Source organism: Thunnus maccoyii, chromosome 6 (genome assembly GCF_910596095.1).
Source record: "Thunnus maccoyii chromosome 6, fThuMac1.1, whole genome shotgun sequence".
In the NCBI taxonomy this organism is placed as follows: domain Eukaryota; kingdom Metazoa; phylum Chordata; class Actinopteri; order Scombriformes; family Scombridae; genus Thunnus; species Thunnus maccoyii.
The window spans coordinates 21908014-21931647 of NC_056538.1; the positions used below are offsets into that span (position 1 = coordinate 21908014).

The 23634-nt window shown below is 41.0% G+C and overlaps 2 protein-coding genes across 2 annotated transcripts; both read right to left on the reverse strand.

Annotated features, from left to right (window-relative positions):
* Positions 1-4459: 4459 nt before the first annotated feature.
* LOC121898971 (extracellular calcium-sensing receptor-like) lies at positions 4460-8413 on the reverse strand. The gene is made up of 11 exons (XM_042414513.1): positions 8209-8413; positions 8000-8091; positions 7677-7856; positions 7355-7543; positions 6987-7226; positions 6669-6899; positions 6337-6546; positions 6100-6223; positions 5800-5993; positions 5368-5649; positions 4460-5261 (listed from the first exon to the last, which is right to left on the reverse strand). Exons 1-11 carry the CDS (start codon positions 8411-8413, stop codon positions 4839-4841), a joined length of 2370 nt encoding a protein of 789 aa, XP_042270447.1. The 3' UTR covers positions 4460-4838.
* Positions 8414-18386: 9973 nt separating this feature from the next.
* On the reverse strand, positions 18387-22629 carry LOC121898972 (extracellular calcium-sensing receptor-like). The gene is made up of 12 exons (XM_042414514.1): positions 22385-22629; positions 21733-21971; positions 21533-21615; positions 21199-21378; positions 20898-21086; positions 20530-20769; positions 20212-20442; positions 19881-20090; positions 19644-19767; positions 19344-19537; positions 18916-19197; positions 18387-18809 (listed from the first exon to the last, which is right to left on the reverse strand). Exons 1-12 carry the CDS (start codon positions 22627-22629, stop codon positions 18387-18389), a joined length of 2640 nt encoding a protein of 879 aa, XP_042270448.1.
* Positions 22630-23634: the final 1005 nt, after the last annotated feature.

A 23634-nucleotide genomic window follows, 5' to 3' on the forward strand; every position in this document is an offset into this window, starting at 1 on the left:
CAGTGCCAAAGTTTAGCCTCACCATGGAGATAGCATGGCTGTAGACATTTAGACATGTTATTATACACTGATGCAGAATTTAATTTTGCCTTGAAGAAAACAGAATAGTACACACATGGACCTAAACAACTACAAACCAAGAAGAATTTGAAGAAGGTGCAGATTTCTCTGGTTTCTTACCAAAGGTGATGGTAGTAAAGAAAAACCACAAACACAGCTGTTGTCATCATGGTACTGGACACAGCTGTACTGTAGTGAGAGCAATGCCCAAGGTCTCATTAAAGGAAAGAAAGTACAGGTCTAGCCATACTCAAGCCAGCTCCCATTGGTGTCATTGAAAGAGGGGTCCAACTGCTGAGAACCTAGTCCAATCTGTGGCCAATTTGGGCCACCAAGATGAAGTTCACTCCTTCCACCTGGGTGCAGATTGGTGAAGGGAGGGAAGGGGAAGGTCTAACTTTACTGTGCCAGTTAGAGTCCAAATGGACCCTAAGGTCATCTGAAGCCAGCTGCAGCATCCCAGCCTATAGAGCTGTTCATGGTTTTGCCAAAGCACCTCCACCATCACCAGAGCTTGAGCATCATATTTGCATCTGGCCCAAACAGATGGCAACACAAGGCTAGAATAGCCCTGTGTCCTTGGACTGCCACAGTCATGTATTCCTGCAAGCTGCCATCCATCAGCCTTTGCAAGACAGACTTAAAGGGGGATACCAAGGCTCCCAAGATCTGATCCTTAGAAGACAGTAGTCAACAACCTCCTCTCCACTCCAGACCATGCACACATGCTAGCCGTCTTCATAAACCTGACAAGCTATGGGCTTCAGATTGTTTAACAAAGTGTTTTAAGAACCAGCTTTCACCCTAGTGATAAGATGTGGTTAGATGGTTGCCCCTGCTCCTCTATTTTCATCAACACTTCCATGTTTCTAATGGGATCAGTTGGCTCTCTGTTCTGTTTAAACTGCCCTAACAAAAAAATAGACAACTATCTATACACAGTCTGTGGCAACATAATATTTCACACTTGGAGGAGATTCTTGGCCTCAACGTCCCCCTCTCCCCACAGCTCTGTGTTCTAGGAGACCTGACAACAGTAAAGACTACTACTAAGACTGCTATAAAAAAAGTTCCTAAACTCTGTTACACTAGCAAAGAAGATCATTCCACTAAACTGAAAAAACAGACTCCATTTCGATTACTTCAAGGCTCAGGTTCCTAAATGGCCATTTTTATATGAACATATAACTGTGACAATGGAAGATCACAATGAACAAGTCTAGATACCATTTCTGACATACTGTATATAATACAGGACGAATACAGCCACATATTTTTTTATTCATTGGTTTCTATGTTCTTCTTTGGTACTTCTTTTGTACTATTCTTTTCTGTTTCACATATATGCTACATTTATGCAAAACTGATATAAACTGGATCCTTATTTCCAATATACAACATGCAGGACAAATACTGATATCTTTGTATTTCTTTCAGATACTGGTATTTATCTCATTTTAACTCTCTTTCTCTCTGTATTATTCTATGTTCATCTAAGTTACCACACCAAGGCACCATCCTTGCCATCTCTAAGGACTAAGTTACATCACACGTAATTCTTGATGGTTAAGGAAAGGAGGTGCTGATGAGCCACAAGTGTACAATTTCTTTACTTCATTATTTCACAAGCAATTATATCCCATTATACAGAGAGAGGTGGCACAGAGGGGAAATGGGAGGCTGTGTGCAAGTTTGTATGTTGTTTTCAAGGTTTTGCAGATCATAGCTACCATACTGCCATAATAGAAAAAATAAGAGAATAGATATACAGTCAATAAATCATTATACTGTAGCTGCTGTATGGTACAGACTGAGTCTTGTGGTCACTCAAACAATGGGCTAAGGAATGTATCATTCCTGGTAAATTCAATTGATGTGATGTCAATGTCGTTTAATAAAAATCTTAAAAGTGTTCTTGTCTTTTTTGTGGTCAGGAAACATATGTACTTTATGCAGAGAGCATGGTTTAAAGCATGAGGATTTTATGGTAACTAATTAAAATGAAATGAGGCAGAATCTTGTGGATTTTGTTAAATGTTTTTATACCAAAACTTTCACAAAAAATGGACAGAAACCTGTTCATGAAAAAGCAGCCAGGTCTTTAGGGACCCATCTGCACTGTCAATGGAAGGTAAAGACCACACTCACAAAAGAAATGACAGGAATCAACCAGACTATTGTAGTTAAAAGGCTACATTCAAAACACCCTGACTGGCCAAATACACAAGTGAAGTAGACCAACAACTCTTACCCACACGCACTAACCGTGAAAAACATAAAATAACTTCTTGGGCTCTGAGGGAAATTTGTCAAGACAATAAGCGTGGTGATGCCATAAGGGGCATCTTTGCGTGGGCTCAGAGACAAAAAATGGGTTATGGAGTTTGAAAAACTTGCACGTTCAAATGACATATAAATATAAAAACGATGATGCATATACAATCAATAATCAGATATTGCACATAGTCTGTGTGTATATGTGTATGTGTCTGTGCGTATGTGTGTGTGTGTGTGTGTGTGTGTGTGTGTGTGTGTGTCTGTGTTATTTATTAAGGAGTCTTATAGCCTGAGGAACAAAGCTGTTCCTTGGTCTGCCGGTGCATAATTTCAGAGTCCTATATCTCATCCCTGAGGGCAGCAAGGAGAACTGGCTATTGTGCCACATTTACCTCCTTGGTCTTGGAGATGTTCAGGAGGAGGTGATTGTCCTGGCACCGCTGTTCCAGGGCAGTCACCTCCTCCCTTTTGGCTGTCCGCCTTGGGAGATCAACCCCACAACTGCTGTGTTGTCCACAAACTTCATAATGGTGTTTGTAGCCTTTGTCACTACACAGTTGTGGGTGTAGAGGGAGTACATGAGGGCACAGGACACAGACCACCTGTCCACGCTCACCACCTGAGGCGGTTCATCAGAAAGTACAGGATTCAATCATACAGTTCAGGCCCAGATCCTTGAGCTACTGATGAGCCTGGACGGCATTATGATGTTGAATGCTGAGCTGTAGTCCACGAACAGCATCCTCACATAGGCGTCCCTCCCTTCCAGGTGGGAGAGGGCGGTGTGTAGGACGTGGGTGATGGCATCCTCTGTGCTTCTGTTTGGACAGTATGCAAATTGAAGGGGGTCAAGGGGGGGGGGGGGGGGGGGGGGGGCATCGGGTAGATGAGGGATTTAATGAGCTTCTCTTTCTGGCTTGCTATGGGGGTGAGGGCTGTGTGGCACCGGCCATTGAGAACACCGCTTTCTGCTGTTTTTTGGATGGGGATGATGGTGGTGGATTTGAAGTCGATGGGGCTAGTCCAGTGGGAAAGGAACAGGTTAAATATGTTTGTGCAGACCTTCAGGACATGTCCAGTGATGCTGTCAGGGCTGGTTGCCTAGCGTGGGTTGATCCGCATGAACGCCTATTATATATATTGTATCAAAATCTTTTTATTACATAATCTTTCGATTACTCTGTCCCCTGTCTAAGTCCTATCTTATCACTTTCTCCACATTTTATTTTAAATGACTACATGATGGACAATTAATTAATTAATTACAGTTGCCTGTTTGCAAATGTTTTAATGTAAACACACAGGCTCATTTCACCGCATTTAGACAGAAATTGATATCTTAATTTCAGACTACAGAATAGGTTAATCTTGCACAGCCAGTACTAGGTTACTATACATTAATGACAGGGAAGTACTGTAAATTACTATGAAAGCAAATACATAAATTGGTGGTTGGGTAAAGATGTTGCACAGCTGCACAAGCTAAGTGCAGACTTCAGATGTATGTTTAGTCCAACAAGGAGGAAACCTTATTGAGAACCGCTGAAAGACATATGAGGGCATCATTAAATGGTATAATATGGCCATCTAGTGGTCTTCATTTGGAAGGTGCAGTTTACGCAAAACACTGTTCATGCTGTCAGCCTCTGTAATCACCATCATCATCCCTTCTTCGAGTGATAAGTATATTAACTGCTAGTAGAATAATGGGTTGCAGATTTTTTAATTTCTCTCAGAAATTATTTTAATTCCTACATTAACTATTGTGATGTGTCATTCTGAAGCCCTGTTTATTTAACAGCAGTTATACTTGTGTAAGTATGCAATCATTTCAACTATGTAAAACTGGGACATGTAACACATCTGACCCATTGTGAAAGTACAGAATTTTTAATATTTACTTTGAATTCATACATGTATATAATATAATAAAAACAGCATTGTATGATACACATGCTACATAATCTGTAGTGAATAAATTAATGGAATTTAATTGTTACTTAAATAATCTGCCTTCAGACAAACTCAAGGAGACTTTTCTTGAGATGAGGTACAATATTTTTAATGTTTAAACTAGATGCAGAACAGTCACATTGCAAAATAGAATAATTGAGCACATTAATATTAAATAAATCAATCACATTTTTAGTGAGCAGCACTTTATTTAAACGTGTATTTTACTTCAATGGTTGATTAGTAATGTTATATTTGCATTTAACAACATCTACAACAGCAGAAACATTCTTAGTTAATACTAATGAAAGCCATAACTACAATATGTGTGCCTGAGACATTTTTAACTTCATACAGCTAAGGACATTAATAATTAGTGTTATTTAGATGAAAGGAATTGATGTAACAAATACACATGTACCTGTTTGGGGCAACTTAGATCCTGTACTATTGTCCACCAAATGACTATACAGGATGGGTAGTGGGGAGGGGCATTGTCTCCACCGGACAAATATCACAGTCATATGCTCACATTCAAGCCAGAAACACTATCTGGCCATCAGGTGTTTCTTAGTGTTTTTCTCAGGCCTCAAAAGTATGATGAAACATTTTGGAGCAAAAATGCAGAACAATAAACCATAGCTTGAGGCCAGTATTGCAAAAATTTCCACAGCAACAACATATTTCCCAGGAGAGCTAACATAAGCAGGGACAAAGGTCACCCAGACAGCACAGAAGATCAGCATGCTGAAGGTGATCAGTTTGGCCTCATTGAAGTTGTCGGGGAGTTTCCTTGCAAGAAAGGCCAAGATGAGGCAGGTGCAGGCCAGCAGGCCAATGTAACCCAGAACCAGAGAGAAGCCCACCACAGAGGTCATGGCACACTCCAGAGTGACCTTTGACCCTTGGAAACCCAGATCACGTTGAGGCACAGGGGGACTGAGAGACAGCCATATGACACAGATGATAACCTATATGAAAAAGAAACACATTCTAATGATATTATTTAATATCAAGTGTAGTTACTTATATGTATCAAAAAATGTAATAATGTAATCAATAAAACAATATTCACACCTGTATACAGGTGAAGAGGCAGACACTTCCTCTTTGTTGGCCTGGACCAAACCACTTCATCAAGCTTTCAGCACCGGGCCGAGCTGAGCGGAAAACAGCCAGAACCACTATGGTCTTGACCAGGAGGCAGGAAACACAAAGTACAAAACTGATCCCAAATGCTGCCTGCTGGAACTGACAAGACCAGACTGATGGATGACCAATGAACACCAGTGAGCACAGGAAGCAGAGTTTCAGCGACAGAAGAAGCAGGAAGCTCAGTTCTGAATTGTTGGCTCGTACCTTGAGGTGAATCAGATTAACAGGCAAAGATGTGGCCATTTAAACAATACACTATATACTTTTTTTCATTTTTCTAGACAAAATAATGAAAGAAAGAAATGTGAAAAATGTATACAACAAAGTTTCTGTTACATCACTCTGGGTTACTACCATAGGTGTTTGACGGTAGGAAAGAAAAACCACAGAGACAGCTGTTGTCACAATGGCACCACACACAGCTGCTGTGGTCAAAGTAATGCCCAAAGTTTCATTAAAGGAAAGAAAGTCCAGTTGGCGAGGGATGCAGGCAGTTTGGTTAGCATTGGACCAAAACTCCGATGGACAACGCTCACACTGAAGGGAACCTAGGAGAGGAAAACAGAAAAAAGAGAGAAGGGAAACAAAACAAAAAGGTGAAAATTCAAGTGGCAAACATGAGTTTTTCTTATTTTACAAAAGTCATTTCCTCACCAGTTTTGTTATTAATCTCCCCTTCAGCACATGGGATACAGTCAAAGCAGCAGACAGGTTCCCCTTTCCTGTTGGCCTTTCGGGTACCTGGGGGGCAGCTCTCACTGCACACTGAAATAGGCACCTAAACAAAAAGCCAAATCACATTGTCAAGGACAGAATCATTTTAATTGACAAAGACAATCATTTCAACTGCAAATTGTTATTAGCCTTAAGACAATTTATTGGTCTGATTACCTGATTGGATCCTGTGCTCCACTGAATAGCTGACTCATTAAGGTGCAGATCAAACCCATCCACGCGACCAATCAAAACTAGCTTTAGTGGCCCTTCAGGAGTGTTCTGCCAGTTGACAAGATCATACTTTGCTGGAATGTCGGCCCCTTGGAAATAAAACATTTCCCCCTGTGGAGTGGTGACGTTCACTTTGCTCAAGTGCTGTAACAGCTGTGAAATCATCAAAATATTGCAGAGACTGTTGACATTTTTAAAAAAAATCAGAATGTCAAAATTTCATTTACAGTTTTCACAAACATCTGGAACTATCAGTAAGAGATAATCGTGTTTACCTCTATGGGTTTAATGTGTTTTGGAGAGGAGCAGGTGGAGCTGTTGTTTCTGAGAGGGCTGTCTCTGTTGGGACAGGAGAGAAGGCTGTGAAGTGCGTGGGCTGCAGCATAAACAGCAAGGTAGACATTGTATGCCACTCGTAGCTGGGAGGTGTCGGTAAAGAGATGCTGCATCCCCTCCAGGGACTCTGTCCCATTGCAGGTCGGTAGTGAGGCTTTCTGAAGAGACCTCTTTTCAGGAGATGAAGAGGAAACATTTGATGGATAGTCAAACCTTGTTTTCAGTGGTGAAGAGGAATATGAGGAGAAAGGTTTTACATGTGACTGTGTAGCTCTAGGGCTGCATGCAAACTCTTTTTCCCAGAAATATCTTAAGAATTCATCATCAGGACGATGATTTGGGTGCAAACGTTTGAGATACTGCTCAAATCCAGGTACAGTTGAACTTCGAATGGCCACACCAAGAACTCCATTTGCCACCTTAGAGATGGTAAGATCTTGGAGAAGATCACCGCTGGTGCTCCAAGCCTCACTGGCCAGAAACTGTCTGTCAGTCACCTATAGTAAGAGGACACTGAAATAAATTATGACAGGAAAAACAGCTGGCATTTTGTTGTTACAAAATACGTGGCTTTGTTTAATGATGAACCCCTTTGTCTATACAAATCCCCATGCCAGTTGCTCACATTTCTCTCAGCCAGTTCCAGAAATAGTTTCTTTACATCTGTATACCAGCAAAAGATCAGAATCACCCTCGCAGTTGAAGCTTGAATTGTGTTTGCTGCACGTCTGGCATCACGCACAATAGTTTCTCTGCGGACAGTCTCTATGAATTCCAAACACACCCCTTTCCCTTGAATCTCTTCCTGAAATGTCTGAAATATGGAGCATAAAAACAAATACATATATATAAAATACAAATACAAATACATATATTGTACTATATATGAAGGAGATACATGAGAGACTTTTTCAGGCAATTTAAATTATAACAACAAAAACATACACCTGTATTGCCAATTGACCATAATCATTATTTACTAGTACTGCTCCAATCCAAGTCCACTTGAAGCGTATGGCCAGTTGTGCAATGGCCCGGGCTTGGTAAATATCACTGGGGATTGTTCTGAAGAAGTTAGGAAACTTGGGCCTGTCACTAAGACATGGGCAGCTCGCCAAGTAGCTGATCTGAGGGAAAGACACAAAACTATTATTTTGACACTGTTTTTACTGTAATAATATATTTTATATGAAAATCTGATCAACCTCTTGATGTAGACTGTATAAAAAAGGTTCATCAGAGATTTATTTCTTAAGGCACTGAAACCTACAACTGGTACAGAGAGAGGCCCCAGGATCAGAGACTCTATTATGGCTGTTGTAGATGTGGCAGCGCCAATAAGCAAGGGAACAGGCTGACCACCTGGTGACAGCGTTAGATATAAAATTACATGATGACAATTATTTATACTATAATCACATCAGTTGTTGTTTGGACAAAGCAGATGTTAACTGTATACTAAATTACATCAAGTCATACCTGTTGTCTCTCCAGGTTGTTCATAAGCTGCAGATTGAGGCACAGGGGCTGTTAAGATGCAGCTGCTTGTGTCTCCTCCAACCAGTGACAGTGCAGCTTGCAAAGACCAGGGGTATCGGCTACAGCTATCAAGTATACGATAGCCCAGCTTCACTCCTGGTAGCAGGGTACTGTTACGATTGATTTCCTCCACCGCAAACGTCATAGCATACATATATTTTAATGATTGTTGATCTAAACTGAGACCACGGGAGAGGAAAGAAATTAACTGCAGTATCAATCAGTGAAAGAAAGGAATAATCGTCATTGACATGATTATAAAATCAACAAATGTCCAAACATCTCATGCATGCAAACATAAATCTTTTGAAATAGTTCTAACATGATTAAAATATTGTATGACTATCTCAGATATACAGGATATCACTTTCACATTTTTATCAATAATGCCTTTTATACAACACTACAAGTCATACAAACATAACTTTCTAGCTCAAAATTATGTCGAATCAAATTAAATTTTTTTCTCTATTTTCACAAAAATATACAAGCATGACAAAAGAGAAAATATAAGAAATACAGACAATCTGCTGTCATAATATGAACAACATAATAACCACCAAACAAATTGTAACAACAATACAAGTTATGATCAGGTATTACCCAGTGCAAGGTTTATAATGTGGCGGTTTGTTGAAGACCTGCTGTATAGCTGAGGGTATGTAATGCAGATTAAAGAGTCCGCCGATAATCACATCTCCATCCTGCGAGAGGTCCTTGTTGCTCAATGTACCCCACTGAGAACATGTTATCGCCTGAACCACCTCCAGCCCCATCTGTCTGCCCACTACACTGAGAAGCAGCAGGGAGGAGGGCCACTGAGTGAGGAGCCAGTAGAACCAAGACATGTATGCAGCTGTTCTGGACATTTAACACATATATGTCACTGTTATGTCAATGTTAGAATATGCATCAACCAGAAGTGCATCAAATTCAGTTTGTGTAAAATATAATTCACATCCAACCTGCCTCATCAAATCTGCCAATGACATGCGATAAGTTCAGAGAAAATGGTGCATTACCTCATAGACAACATTCAACAGTTCCTGTTACCAAAGACAAAAGTCCCATTAAAGTGCCCAAATGTAACATCAAAGTCTCAAGTCAGCTTCCTGCAGAGAAAAATTGCATTATAAACAAAATCATAATTCACTTGGTTAAAAAGCACATATCACAAGGTCAATTGTTAAGTCTGGTTGGTATCTTGACTATAACATACACCCCACTCTGCACGAGTGAAGTGTTGATGTGGGTATTTATAATAGTTGTTAAGTCTTTTGCTAGGAAGTAAAAGTGATGACACAAGTGCACTACCTGAAATTTTTCCTCTCTAGAGTGATGGTGGAAAAACAATCAAATGCTAGCAAGTGATTACTGTGTATGAAGTTATCAGTGATGTGTGTGTATGTGTTTACAGTATGTTTACTATAAATACAATAGTGTTTCAAGTAATTCGAATGGCCCAAGGTCACTTAAGATAAGATAAACAATTGGAGAGTTTTGGGAAGCTGTTTAACTCTAACCGCAACGTGTCCCTTCTCTTAGATTTGTGGGGATTTGTGTATTGTGATTGATTCATAAAACTTAACAAAGTGTGACAGTCTAGCCTGGATCTAGTATGGGGAATTGTATACCCAGAGCAACAGGTGTGCCATTTGTCAGCTCTATTACAGTCATTTCATGAGCAATTACCTCCCATTATGCATAAGGTGGCATATGGGGAAAGAGGAGGCTGTGTTTGTGACTTTCAATAAATAGATTTTGAGTGTGATTCTTGATTGCATTCTTGATTAATTATCACTTGCTATGTAACATTTACATTGAGTACAACAAGAAATAAACATAATATGTTGAAATCAAATATTTCAATATTTTATTGCACTGGTAGGAAAAGGCTCACATTCCCCTGATGAGCAACAATAGAAAGAAAAAGGATGGTATAACACTAAAACAACAACAACTAAAAAACTTCAGCTTTGCCACCCTCCCTTTCTCCCCGTATAATTGTTGTATTTGTTCTGTGCAAATGTTGTTGGGCAATGCAACATCTACTGTATAAATTGGTGCATAGTCATGCTTGACATGTTCACAAGTAACATGCATGAAAACATAAATGTACAGTTAGAAATGGTTTTCAACTAAAATCCATCTCAGATTAAAAACAATGACAGGAATATTTACATACTACACAAATAAAGAAATACCACTGAAAATAGAAGGAAGACTTACATTTGACCTTTGAAAAGCTGAACCCCATCTATTAAAATTAGCTGTTTGATTATTCTACACATTAAAATGATACAAAGAAAGGCATTCCCTCTCTGCTTAAACCCCAATTCTTCTTTTTTGCATCATAATCAATGTCACAGTTTGGACCGTACGTTGATATCTACAGCTGAATAAAGGGTGGAACGGTTGCTGACATGGCTTTGGTGAAATGTCATTAAATGAGCACAAATGAATTCTGCCTCAATACAAAATCAATCTGAAATGAAATGCATCTGAGGCCCTGCCCATACTTCTTCTCCTGCCCTGATGGGTGGTACGTGCAAGATTAAACTATACTGCAAGACAATAAAAAGAGGTGACATAGCGATAAAACTAAATGACTGGGCTCAGAAAAGGAGTAAATAGGAGAAAAGTCATGTTGGCATTTCTAGATTTGATCTTGCTCATATATTTCATGTTACTGTCTTCATACATTTCCTCCGCTGTGTCTTCCCCTCTTTATTCCACCGCCTACCAGTTATAGGGACAGTTTATTCACATTGGGATGCACAAGGCTGGAAATGTGTTTCTTTATGGGCTGTTTGAAGTCCACTCTCTTAGTGCAAGCAGCAAGGCTGTTTTGAATGACAACGCCTTCAGGGAGGAGTGCTCCAGATGCTCATACGGTCACTCACTAGGGCTTGAACACCACCAGCAGTTCCCACTGGGGGACAGAGACACGCCTCACTGGCCAGTGTCTCCTAAACCCCTGCAAGAAACATTTCACGAGGGGGTGGGCCAAGACAGGTCTGTTGCCGAAACCCTCATGACAGGAGGAAACAGCTACTGCATACACTTTAACAGTGGCATGAGACAGCTCCTTTTCCACCAGATATTGCAGAAAGGAGAGAACCTTTCACACTGCACATGTCAGGGGGTCCAGTCTCTTTTCCTCACACCAGCGTTGGGATCCCAACCATTTTGCCTTGTAGCAAGCAATAGAGGATCCTGCTCTCGTCGCCTTAATGGTCTGCACCACCTGTGCATACAGTCCAGCCTGCATCAGCCTGTCCCTCTCAGGAGCCAAGCCTGGAGAGGTTGGCCTAACGTGGGCAGTGTGCCTATCGAACCCACCTCCTGGGACAGAGCCTCCCACACACTTGCGGGATGGACCAGGGCTCGGTTGCCAACATCTGGATCATCTCTGCGTACCATGATGCCAAACGACGGTCCGGGCTATCAGGATGGCTGACAGCTGCTCTTGCCTCACTCTCTCCAGCAGTGGGGGAATGAGATGAAGAGGAGGAAAGGCGTAAAGTAGCCTCCTTGGCCATGGCGTGTGTGCAAATGTGATAGCTCAGATCGTCGTGCGGCATCAGGGAGAACCAGAGCAGGCAGTGGGTGTTATTTTGACTGGCAAACAGGTCCACTTCCGCTCTCCCAAATCGGTTCCAAATCTGCTGCACCACTTCAGGGTGCAGCACACACTTGTCTGATAGACACAGGAGGTGTTCTGAGGCCCACACCAACAGGTTCTCCGTTATCTTCAACAGGGCTGCATAGCGGACTCCGCCTTGCCTGTTGATGTAGGCAACAGTGGTGCAGTTGTCTGTTCTCACCCACACGTTTCTCCCCTGAACCAGAGTCAGGATGTATTGGAGGACCAGGAGCCTGAAGTTTGAGGAGGTTGATGTGTCGGCTTTGCCCTGAAAGCTACACACCACCTATCTCTCTCCCCAGACAGTGGCCTGTGAACACCATTATGTAGGAGGTCACTCGACCCAGCAGTGTTTCTGCCGACAGATGCTGTGGGGACCCCCCAATAACGCAGGTCCTCCTGCACTGATGGGGGAATGTTCACCAAGCAGTGCTTGTGCCTCTTGGGATCAAGCACAGGTTGGCAAAGCACTGTTGAAGGTGGCACATGTGCAGGAGCCCCAGTGGAATGACTGGATGGCCCACCGCCATGAGCCACCTTGATGTGAAAATAAGCATCTTTCAGGTCAATGGTGGTGAACCAGTTGCCCAATTGAACCAGTTCCAGCAATTTCCTGATGGTCAGCATGCAGAACGTCTTTCTAGTGATGCATTGGTTCAGCTTGAGGAGATCCAAAATGGGTCTGAAACCTCCCGTCTTGTTGGTAACCAGGAAGTACACATAGTAAAGCCCCCTCTGTCTGTCGTGAGTGGAAACGATCAAGACAGCCTGTTTCAATAGAAATCTATCTCCTCTTGGGAGGATAGATTTATCTCCTTGCTGCCAGAACATGGCAGAACTGGAGAGAATAACCCATTCTCAGTGTTTTGTCCGTCCATTCTGATAACACGTAGTTGTGACGCCATTCCCCGTAAAACTATGTTGGGGGCAGCAGCCAGGAAGTTGTGATATTCTGATTTAGCCCTCTCCGACGCCAAACCTTCCATAAATGGAAGTTTGACCCATGGGGGGCTGGCACCAAAAGGGCCGAGCTGATGGAGCAGTCTGTGAACACATGACCATCAGCTGCCTCAACACAGCATCAGATTTTGTGTTGGTGCGTCCACCAAATCCTCCGTATTTCCCACAGAAATAACTGTAGAGGAGCAGAGCAGACTCAGTGTCTCCTCTCCTCAGTCCGTGAGCGGGCCCAGGGCATTACTCTCTAAGAGGGAAGTAACACTGCTGGCTGCACTAATGTAACCCCAAGTGGTGAGCTGTACACGCCGGTCCTGAGCAGGGCGGTATGAATAGCAGGATACAGTGCTGACACTAAGCAGACACGAAGCATCCTCACTTTGATCAGTGTGTGAGCATGAGTCATTATTCCTGTGTGAGGATATAACACTGCTCACCACATCACCGTTTCCTGGGGAGATGCCCTGCACTGACTGGTCCAAGGTGGGTTGCGGTGGGTTGCTGCTGCAGTGTCTCTGTGGTAGGCATCAGCTATGCATGAAGCAAATCATGGCGAACTGAAGTTGGTGGCAGATTTCCGAAGGTCAGTGAAGTTGTGGAGACAGACGAGAGGGTGTTGTCATCATCCATCGGAGAAGCCACACAGAGTCTCAGCTGAGGTGGTTAATGTAGAATGATGTAATAATAATTTTATCATGAAAAATGTGCATTTTCAAGTCTGACCTTTATACAGGTAAAGAGGCAAACACTTCTTCTTTGTTGGCCTGGATCAAACCACTTAATCAAGGCTTCAGCACCAGGCCGAGCTGAGCGGAATGCTGCCAGAACCACTATGGTCTTGACCTGGAGGCAGGAAACACAAAGTACAAAACTGATCCCAAATGCTGCCTGCTGGAACCAACAACACCAGACTGATGGATGACCAGTGAACACCAGTGAGCACAGGAGGCAGAATTTCAGTGACAAAAGAGGCAGGAAGCTCAGTTCTGAATTGTTGGCTCAAAACCTTAAAATCAGAGAAAGGTTGTTAAAAAAAAAAGACAAACACATGAACAGTCAATGATGTATTCATTCAGATAAATTGATTATTTTAAGCATTTTTTTCCAGCCATGCTAGCAGGGTGGCTCAAAGAATGGTAATGTCATTTTGTCTGTTGGCCCAAATTGAAATATTTCAGCAATAAGATGGGTTGTCATGACTTTGCTGATTCTCTGATCTGTCCACTAGCATGTAAAACATTTCAATTATCCTTCAAAATATCTCAGCAAATATGTGATAGACTGGCACAAAATTTGGTACACACGTTCATGGTTCACAGCTGATGTATTCAAATAACTTCAGCGATCTTCTGGCTTTTCCTCTAGCACCACCACAAGGTTGACATTTGTGGTTTTGAGTAACATACTGTATCTCGACTCCATTTATTTGGTGGATTGTCATGAAGTTTTAAGCACTATCATCAGGTCCAAATTTGAATTCATCTAATATTTTGGTTTATGACCACTTACCTGCAAAACTGATGGTATTCCTGTTAGCCTCAGCTATACTTTGTGTTTCCTGCTGATTAGCAAATGTTAGCATGCTAACATACTAAACTAAGATGGTGAAATTGGTAAACATTATACCGGCTGAGCATCAGCATGTTAGCATTATCACAGTGTGCATGTCCGCATGTTGACATCAGCATTTAGGAAAGAAAAGTACAGGTCTAGCCATACTCCAGCCAGCTCCCATTGGTGTCATTGAAAGAGGGGTCCAACTGCTGAGAACCTAGTCCAATCTGTGGCCAATTTGGGCCACCAACATGAGGTTCACTCCTTCCACCTGGGTGCAGAATGGTGAAGGGAGGGAAGGGGAAGGTCTAACTTTACTGTGCCAGTTAGAGTCCAAATGGACCCTAAGGTCATCTGAAGCCAGCTGCAGCATCCCAGCCTATAGAGCTGTTCATGGTTTTGCCAAAGCACCTCTACCATCACCAGAGCTTGAGCATCATATTTGCATCTGGCCCAAACAGATGGCAACACAAGGCTAGAATAGCCCTATAAAAAAAAGTTCCTAAACTCTGTTACTAGCAAAGAAGATCATTCCACTAAACTGGAAAAACAGACTCCATTTCAAATACTTCCAGGCTCAGGTTCCTATATGGCCATTTTTATATGAACATATAAATGCGACAATGGAAGATCGCAATAAACAAGTCTGGATGCCATTTCTGACATACTGTATATAATACAGGATGAATACAGCCACATTTTTTTTTTATTCATTGGTTTCTATGTACTTCTTTGGTACTTCTTTTGTACTATTCTTTTCTGTTTCACATATACAATACATTTATGCAAAACTGGATCCTTATTTCCAATATACAACATGCAGGACAAATACTGATATCTTTGTATCTCTTTCAGATACTGGTATTTATCTCATTTTAACTCTCTTTCTCTCTGTATTATTCTATGTTCATCTAAGTTACCACACCAAGGCACCATCCTTGCCATCTCAAAGGACTAAGTTACATCACACGTAATTCTTGATGGTTAAGGAAAGGAGGTGCTGATGAGCCACAAGTGTACAATTTCTTTACTTCATTATTTCACAAGCAATTATATCCCATTATACAGAGAGAGGTGGCACAGAGGGGAAATGGGAGGCTGTGTGCAAGTTTGTATGTTGTTTTCAAGGTTTTGCAGATCATAGCTACCATACTGCCATAATAAAAATAGATATACAGTTGATAAATTATTATACTGTAGCTGCTGTATGGTACAGACTGAGTGTTGTGGTCACTTAAACAACAGGCTAAATTTCTGATGTGATTTCAATGTCATTCAATAAAAATCTTAAAAGTGTTCTTTTCTTTTTTGTGGTTAGGGAACATATGTACTTTATGCAGAGAGCATGGTTTGAAGCATGAGGATTTTATGGTAACTAATTAAAATGAAATGAGGCAGAATCTTGTGGATTTTGTTAAATGTTTTTATACCAAATCTTTCACAAAAAATGGACAGAAACCTGTTCATGAAAAAGCAGCCAGGTCTTTAGGGACCTATCTGCACTGTCAATGGAAGGTAAAGACCACACTCACAAAAGAAATGACAGGAATCAACCAGACTATTGTTGTTAAAAGGCTACATTCAAAACACCCTGACTGGCCAAATACACAAGTGAAGTAGACCAACAACTCTTACCCACACGCACTAACCTCCCTGATGAGAACAGGTGTGGCATCAGTGTAAAAATGACTTGCATTGATGCAACCCATAAACACTAGTCCTTTTAAACAATCATAAAGTGGAACTGCATTCAATTTACACATGATGATTGGTTTATTCATAAAGAGAAGAACTACCTGTGAAAAACATAAAATATCTTCTTGGGCTCTGAGGGAAATTTGTCGAGACAATAACTGTGATGATGCCATAAGGGGCATCTTTGCGTGTGCATGGACACAAAAAATGGGTTATGGAGTTTGAAAGACATAGGTGTTCACCAAGCAGGGAATGAAAAAACGCTATTGAGTGAGTGAGCCTGACCTGTAGTAAGGATTAAAAGTCATTAATATTGTGGCTTCTTCTGCACAGATTTTAACTCGCCTCTTTTAATTTGTCTCTTGCAAGTCCCCTTGACACCCTAATCATGTGTGATCGAATAGTGGCATTTGGTATGAGTCCGGGAGAGTTGTATCTGTCAGTGGCATGCTGTTTATAAGTGGCATATGCCAGTATAAACCGAGAAGAGGTGCAGTTGTCCACTCTTGGACAACACTACGGTGTTGAATGCTGAGCTGTAGACCACAAACAGCATCCTCACATAGGTGTCCCTCCCTTCGAGGTGGGAGAGGGCAGTGGCGTCCTCTGTGCTTCTGTTTAAGACAGTATGCAAGTTGCAGGGGATCAAGGGTCAGGGGAAGCATGGGACAGATGAGGGATTTAACCAGCCTCTCTTGCTGGCTTGCTATAGGGGTGAGGGCTATGGGGCACTAGTCATTGAGATTGGCCACTTTCTGCTGTTTGGAGGTGAGGGTGATGGTGGTGTATTTGAAGCCGGTGGGGCTAGTCCAGAGGGAGAAGAACAGGTTAAATATGTTTGTGTTTACCCCTGCCAGAAGGTGGCTGCAGACCTTCAGGACGTGTCCAGTGATGCTGTCAGGGCTGGTTGCCTAGCGTGGGTTGATCCGCATGAACGCCTATTATATATATTGTATCAAAATCTTTTTATTACATAATCTTTCGATTACTCTGTCCCCTGTCTAAGTCCTATCTTATCACTTCCTCCGCATTTTATTTTAAGTGACTACATGATGGACAATTAATTAATTAATTACAGTTGCCTGTTTGCAAATTGTTCAGGCTCATTTCACTGCATTTAGACAGAAATTGATATCTTAATTTCAGACTACAGAATAGGTTAATCTTGCACAGCCAGTACTAGGTTACTATACATTAATGACAGGGAAGTACTGTAAATTACTATGAAAGCAAATACATAAATTGGTGGTTGGGTAAAGATGTTGCACAGCTGCACAAGCTAAGTGCAGACTTCAGATGTATGTTTAGTCCAACAAGGAAGGAACCTTGATGAGAGATGCTGAAAGACATATCAGAGCATCATTAAATGGTGTAATATGGCCATCTAGTGGTCTTCATTTGGAAGGTGCAGTTTATGCAAAACACTGTTCATGCTGTCAGCCTCTGTAATCACCATCATCATCCCTTTTTCAAGTGATGAGTATATTAATTGCTGGTAGAATAATGGGTTGCAGATTTTTTAATTTCTCTCAGAAATTATTTAAATTCCTACATTAACTATTGTGATGTGTCATTCTGAAGCCCTGTTTATTTAATAGCAGTTATACTTGTTTAAGTATGCAATCATTTCAACTATGTAAAACTGGGACATGTAACACATCTGACCCATTGTGAAAGTACAGAATATTTAATATTTACTTTGAATTCATACATGTATATAATATAATAAAAACAGCATTGTATGATACACATGCTACATAATCTGTAGTGAATAAATTAACAGAATTTAATTGTTACTTAAATAATCTGCCTTCAGACAAACTCAAGGAGACTTTTCTTGAGATGAGGTACAATATTTTTAATGTTTAAACTGGATGCAGAGTCACAGTCACATTGCAAAATAAATCAATCACATTTTTAGTGAGCAGCATTTTATTTAAATGTGTATTTTACTTCAATGGTTGATTAGTAATGTTATATTTGCATGTAACAACGTCTACAACAGCAGAAACATTCTTAGTTAATACTAATGAAAGCCATAACTACAATATGTGTGCCTGAGACATTTTTAACTTCATACAGCTAAGGACATTAACAATTAGCATTGATTAAATGAAAGAAATTGATATAACAAATAGACATGTGCCTGTTTAGGGCCACTTCTACTATTATCCACCAAATGGTTACAAAGGATGGCTAGTGGGGAGGGGCATTGTCTCCACCGGACAAATATCACAGTCATATGCTCACATTCAAGCCAGAAATACTATCTGGCCATCAGGTGTTTCTTAGTGTTTTTCTCGGGCTTCAAAAGTATGATGAAACATTTTGGAGCAAAAATGCAGAACAATAAACCATAGCTTGAGGCCAGTATTGCAAAAATTTCCACAGCAACAACATATTTCCCAGGGGAACTAACATAAGCAGGGACAAAGGTCACCCAGACAGCACAGAAGATCAGCATGCTGAAGGTGATCAGTTTGGCCTCATTGAAGTTGTCGGGGAGTTTCCTTGCAAGAAAGGCCAAGATGAGGCAGGTGCAGGCCAGCAGGCCAATGTAACCCAGAACCAGAGAGAAGCCCACCACAGAGGTCATGGCACACTCCAGAGTGACCTTTGACCCTTGGAAACCCAGATCACGTTGAGGCACAGGGGGACTGAGAGACAGCCATATGACACAGATGATAACCTATATGAAAAGGAAACACATTCTAATGTTATTATTTAATATCAAGTGTAGTTACTTATATGTATCAAAAAATGTAATAATGTAATCAATAAAACAATATTCACACCTGTATACAGGTGAAGAGGCAGACACTTCCTCTTTGTTGGCCTGGACCAAACCACTTCATCAAGCTTTCAGCACCGGGCCGAGCTGAGCGGAAAACAGCCAGAACCACTATGGTCTTGACCAGGAGGCAGGAAACACAAAGTACAAAACTGATCCCAAATGCTGCCTGCTGGAACCGACAAGACCAGACTGATGGACGACCAATGAACACCAGTGAGCACAGGAAGCAGAGTTTCAGTGACAGAAGAAGCAGGAAGCTCAGTTCTGAATTGTTGGCTCGTACCTTGAGGTGAATCAGATTAACAGGCAAAGATGTGGCCATTTAAACAATAAAATACTTTTTTTCATTTTTCTAGACAAAATAATGAAAGAAAGAAATGTGACAAATGTATACAACAAAGTCTCTGTTACATCACTCTGGGTTTTTACCATAGGTGTTTGACGGTAGGAAATGAAAACCACAGAGACAGCTGTTGTCACAATGGTACCAGACACAGCTGCTGTGGTCAGAGTAATGCCCAAGGTTTCATTAAAGGAAAGAAAGTCCAGCTGGCGAGGGATGCAGGCAGTTCGGTTAGCATTGGACCAAAACTCTGATGGACAACGCTCACAGTGAAGGGAACCTAGGAGAGGAAAACAGAAGAGAGAGAGAAGGGAAATAAAACAAAAAGGTGAAAATTTAAGCTGCAAACATGAGTTTTTCTTATTTTACAAAAGTCATTTCCTCACCAGTTTTGTTATTAATCTCCCCTTCAGCACATGGGATACAGTCAAAGCAGCAGACAGGTTCCCCTTTCCTGTTGGCCTTTCGGGTACCTGGGGGGCAGCTCTCACTGCACACTGAAATAGGCACCTAAACAAAAAGCCAAATCACATTGTCAAGGACAGACTCATTTTAATTGACAAAGACAATCATTTCAACTGAAAATTGTTATTAGCCTTAAGACAATTTATTGGTCTGATTACCTGATTGGATCCTGTGCTCCACTGAATAGCTGACTCATTAAGGTGCAGATCAAACCCATCCACGCGACCAATCAAAACTAGCTTTAGTGGCCCTTCAGGAGTGTTCTGCCAGTTGACAAGATCATACTTTGCTGGAATGTCGGCCCCTTGGAAATAAAACATTTCCCCCTGTGGAGTGGTGACGTTCACTTTGCTCAAGTGCTGTAACAGCTGTGAAATCATCAAAATGTTGAAGAGACTGTTGACATTTTAAAAAGAATCAGCATGTGAAAATTTAATTTACAATTTTCACAAACATCTGGAACTATCAGTAAGAGATAATCATGTTTACCTCTATGGGTTTAATGTGTTTTGGAGAGGAGCAGGTGGAGCTGTTGTTTCTGAGAGGGCTGTCTCTGTTGGGGCAGGAGAGAAGGCTGTGAAGTGCGTGGGCTGCAGCATAAACAGCAAGGTAGACATTGTATGCCACTCGTAGCTGGGAGGTGTCGGTAAAGAGATGCTGCATCCCCTCCAGGGACTCTGTCCCATTGCAGGTCGGTAGTGAGGCTTTCTGAAGAGACCTCTTTTCAGGAGATGAAGAGGAAACATTTGATGGATAGTCAAACCGTGTTTTCAGTGGTGAAGAGGAATATGAGGAGAAAGATTTTACATGTGACTGTGTAGCTCTAGGGCTGCATGCGAACTCTTTTTCCCAGAAATATCTTAAGAATTCATCATCAGGACGATGATTTGGGTGCAAACGTTTGAGGTACTGCTCAAATCCAGGTACAGTTGAACTTCGAATGGCCACACCAAGAACTCCATTTGCCACCTTAGAGATGGTAAGATCTTGGAGAAGATCACTGCTGGTGCTCCAAGCCTCACTGGCCAGAAACTGTCTGTCAGTCACCTATAGTAAGAGGACACTGAAATAAATTATGACAGGAAAAACAGCTGGCATTTTGTTGTTACAAAGTACATGGCTTTGTTTAATGATGAACCCCTTTGTCTATACAAATCCCCATGCCAGTTGCTCACATTTCTCTCAGCCAGTTCCAGAAATAGTTTCTTTACATCTGTATACCAGCAAAAGATCAGAATCACCCTCGTAGTCGAAGCTTGAATTGTGTTTGCTGCACGTCTGGCATCATGCACAATATTTTCTCTGCGGACAGTCTCTATGAATTCCAAACACACCCCTTTCCCTCGAATCTCTTCCTGAAATGTCTGAAATATGGAGCATAAAAACAAATACATATATATTGTTTGCACCATACATGAAGGAGATACATGAGAGACTTTTTCAGGCAATTTAAAATATAACAACAAAAACATACACCTGTATTGCCAATTGACCATAATCATTGTTTACTAGTACTGCTCCAATCCAAGTCCACTTGAAGCGTATGGCCAGTTGTGCAATGGCCCGGGCTTGGTAAATATCACTGGGGATTGTTCTGAAGAAGTTAGGAAACTTGGGCCTGTCACTAAGACATGGGCAGCTCGCCCAGTAGCTGATCTGAGGGAAAGACACAAAACTATTATTTTGACACTGTTTTTACTATAATAATGCATCTTTTTTATGAAAATCTTATCAACCTCTTGATGTAGACTGTATAAAAAAGGTTCATCAGAGATTTATTTCTTGAGGCACTGAAACTTACAACTGGTACAGAGAGAGGCCCCAGGATACTAGACAGCATTATGGCTGTTGTAGATGTGGCAGCGCCAATAAGCAAGGGAACAGGCTGACCACCTGGTGATAGCGTTAGATATAAAATTACATAATGACAATCATTTATACTATAATCATATCAGTTGTTGTTTGGACAAAGCAGATGTTAACTGTATACTAAATTACATCAAGTCATACCTGTTGTCTCTCCAGGTTGTTCATAAGCTGCAGATTGAGGCACAGGGGCTGTTAAGATGCAGCTGCTTGTGTCTCCTCCAACCAGTGACAGTGCAGCTTGCAAAGACCAGGGGTATCGGCTACAGCTATCAAGTATACGATAGCCCAGCTTCACTCCTGGTAGAAGGGTGCTGTTATGATTGATTTCCTCCACCGCAAATGTCATAGCGTACATATATTTTAATGACTCTGGATCTAAACTGAGACCACGGGAGAGGAAAGAAATTAATTGCAGTATCAATCAGTGAAAGATAAAAATAATCATCATGGACAGGATTATAAAATCGACAAATGTCCAAACATTTCATGCATGCAAATATAAATCTTTTGAAATAATTTACCATAATTAAAATACTGTATGACTATCTCAGATATACAGGATATCACATTTTTTAATTTATAATGTGCCTCTTATAAAACACTACCAGTACTACTAACATTATATAACGTCAACATTACATTAAGTTTTTTTCAGTTTTTTACAAAAATATTTAAGCATGGCAAAAGAGAAAATATAAAAAATACAATCTGCTATCATAATATGAACAACATAATAACCACCAAACATATTGTAAAAGAAAACAAACAATACAAAGTTGTGATCAGGTATTACCCAGTGCAAGGTTTAGAATGTGGCAGCTTGTTGAAGACCTGCTGTATAGCTGAGGGTATGTAATACAGATTAAAGAGTCCACCGATAATCACATCTCCATCCTGCGAGAGGCCTTTTTTGCTCGGTGTACCCCACCGAGAACACACTATTGCCTGAACCACCTCCAGCCCCATCTGTCTGCCCACTACACTGAGAAGCAGCAGGGAGGAGGGCCACTGAGTGAGGAGCCAGTAGAACCAAGACATGTATGCAACTGTTCTGGACATTTAACACATATATGTCACTGTTATGTCAATGTTAGAATATGCATCAACCAGAAGTGCAAAAAATTCAGTTTGTGTAAACTATAATTCACATCCAACCTGCCTCATCAAATCTGCCAATGGCATACGATAAGTTCAGAGAAAATGGTGCATTACCTCATAGACAACATTCAACAGTTCCTGTAACCAAAGACAAAAGTCCCATTAAAGTGCCCAAATGTAACATCAAAGTCTCAAGTCAGCTTCCTGCAGAGAAAAATTGCATTATAAACAGAATCATAATTCACTTGGTTAAAAAGCACATATCACAAGGTCAGTTGTTAAGTCTGGTTGGTATCTTGACTATAACATACACCCCACCCTGCACGAGTGAAGTGTTGATGTGGGTATTTATAATAGTTGTAAAGCCTTTTGCTATGAAGTAAAAGTGATGACACAAGTGCACTACCTGAAATTTTTCCTCTCTAGAGTGATGGTGGAAAAACAATCAAATGCTAGCAAGTGATTACTGTGTATGAAGTTATCAGTGATGTGTGTGTATGTGTTTACAGTATGTTTACTATAAATACAATAGTGTTTCAAGTAATTCGAATGGCCCAAGGTCACTTAAGATAAGACAAACAATTGGAGAGTTTTGGGAAGCTGTTTAACTCTGACCTCAACATGTCCCTTCTCTTAGATTTATGGGGATTTGTGTATTGTGATTGATTCATAAAACTTAACAAAGTGTGACAGTCTAGCCTGGATCTAGTATGGGGAATTGTATACCCAGAGCAACAGGTGTGCCATTTGTCAGCTCTATTATAGTCATTTCATGAGCAATTACCTCCCATTATGCATAAGGTGGCATATGGGGAAAGAGGAGGCTGTGTTTGTGACTTTCAATAAATAGATTTTGAGTGTGATTCTTGATTGCATTCTTGATTAATTATCACTTGCTATGTAATATTTTGTTATACAACAAGACATAAACAGAATTTGTTGAAA

Excerpts from the sequence above, each read along its gene's own strand:
- LOC121898971 (XM_042414513.1), bottom strand. The coding sequence starts at position 8,413 with ATGACGTTTGCGGTGGAGGAAATCAATCGTAACAGTACCCTGCTACCA. Across the intron at positions 8,092-8,208 it reads ACAACCTGGAGAGACAACAG|GTGGTCAGCCTGTTCCCTTG; the intron begins GTATGACTTGAT and ends CGCTGTCACCAG. Across the intron at positions 6,547-6,668 it reads AACACATTAAACCCATAGAG|CTGTTACAGCACTTGAGCAA; the intron begins GTAAACACGATT and ends ATGATTTCACAG.
- LOC121898972 (XM_042414514.1), bottom strand. The coding sequence starts at position 22,629 with ATGTCTTGGTTCTACTGGCTCCTCACTCAGTGGCCCTCCTCCCTGCTG. Across the intron at positions 21,616-21,732 it reads ACAACCTGGAGAGACAACAG|GTGGTCAGCCTGTTCCCTTG; the intron begins GTATGACTTGAT and ends CGCTATCACCAG. Across the intron at positions 19,198-19,343 it reads CCTACCGTCAAACACCTATG|GTACGAGCCAACAATTCAGA; the intron begins GTAAAAACCCAG and ends ATTCACCTCAAG.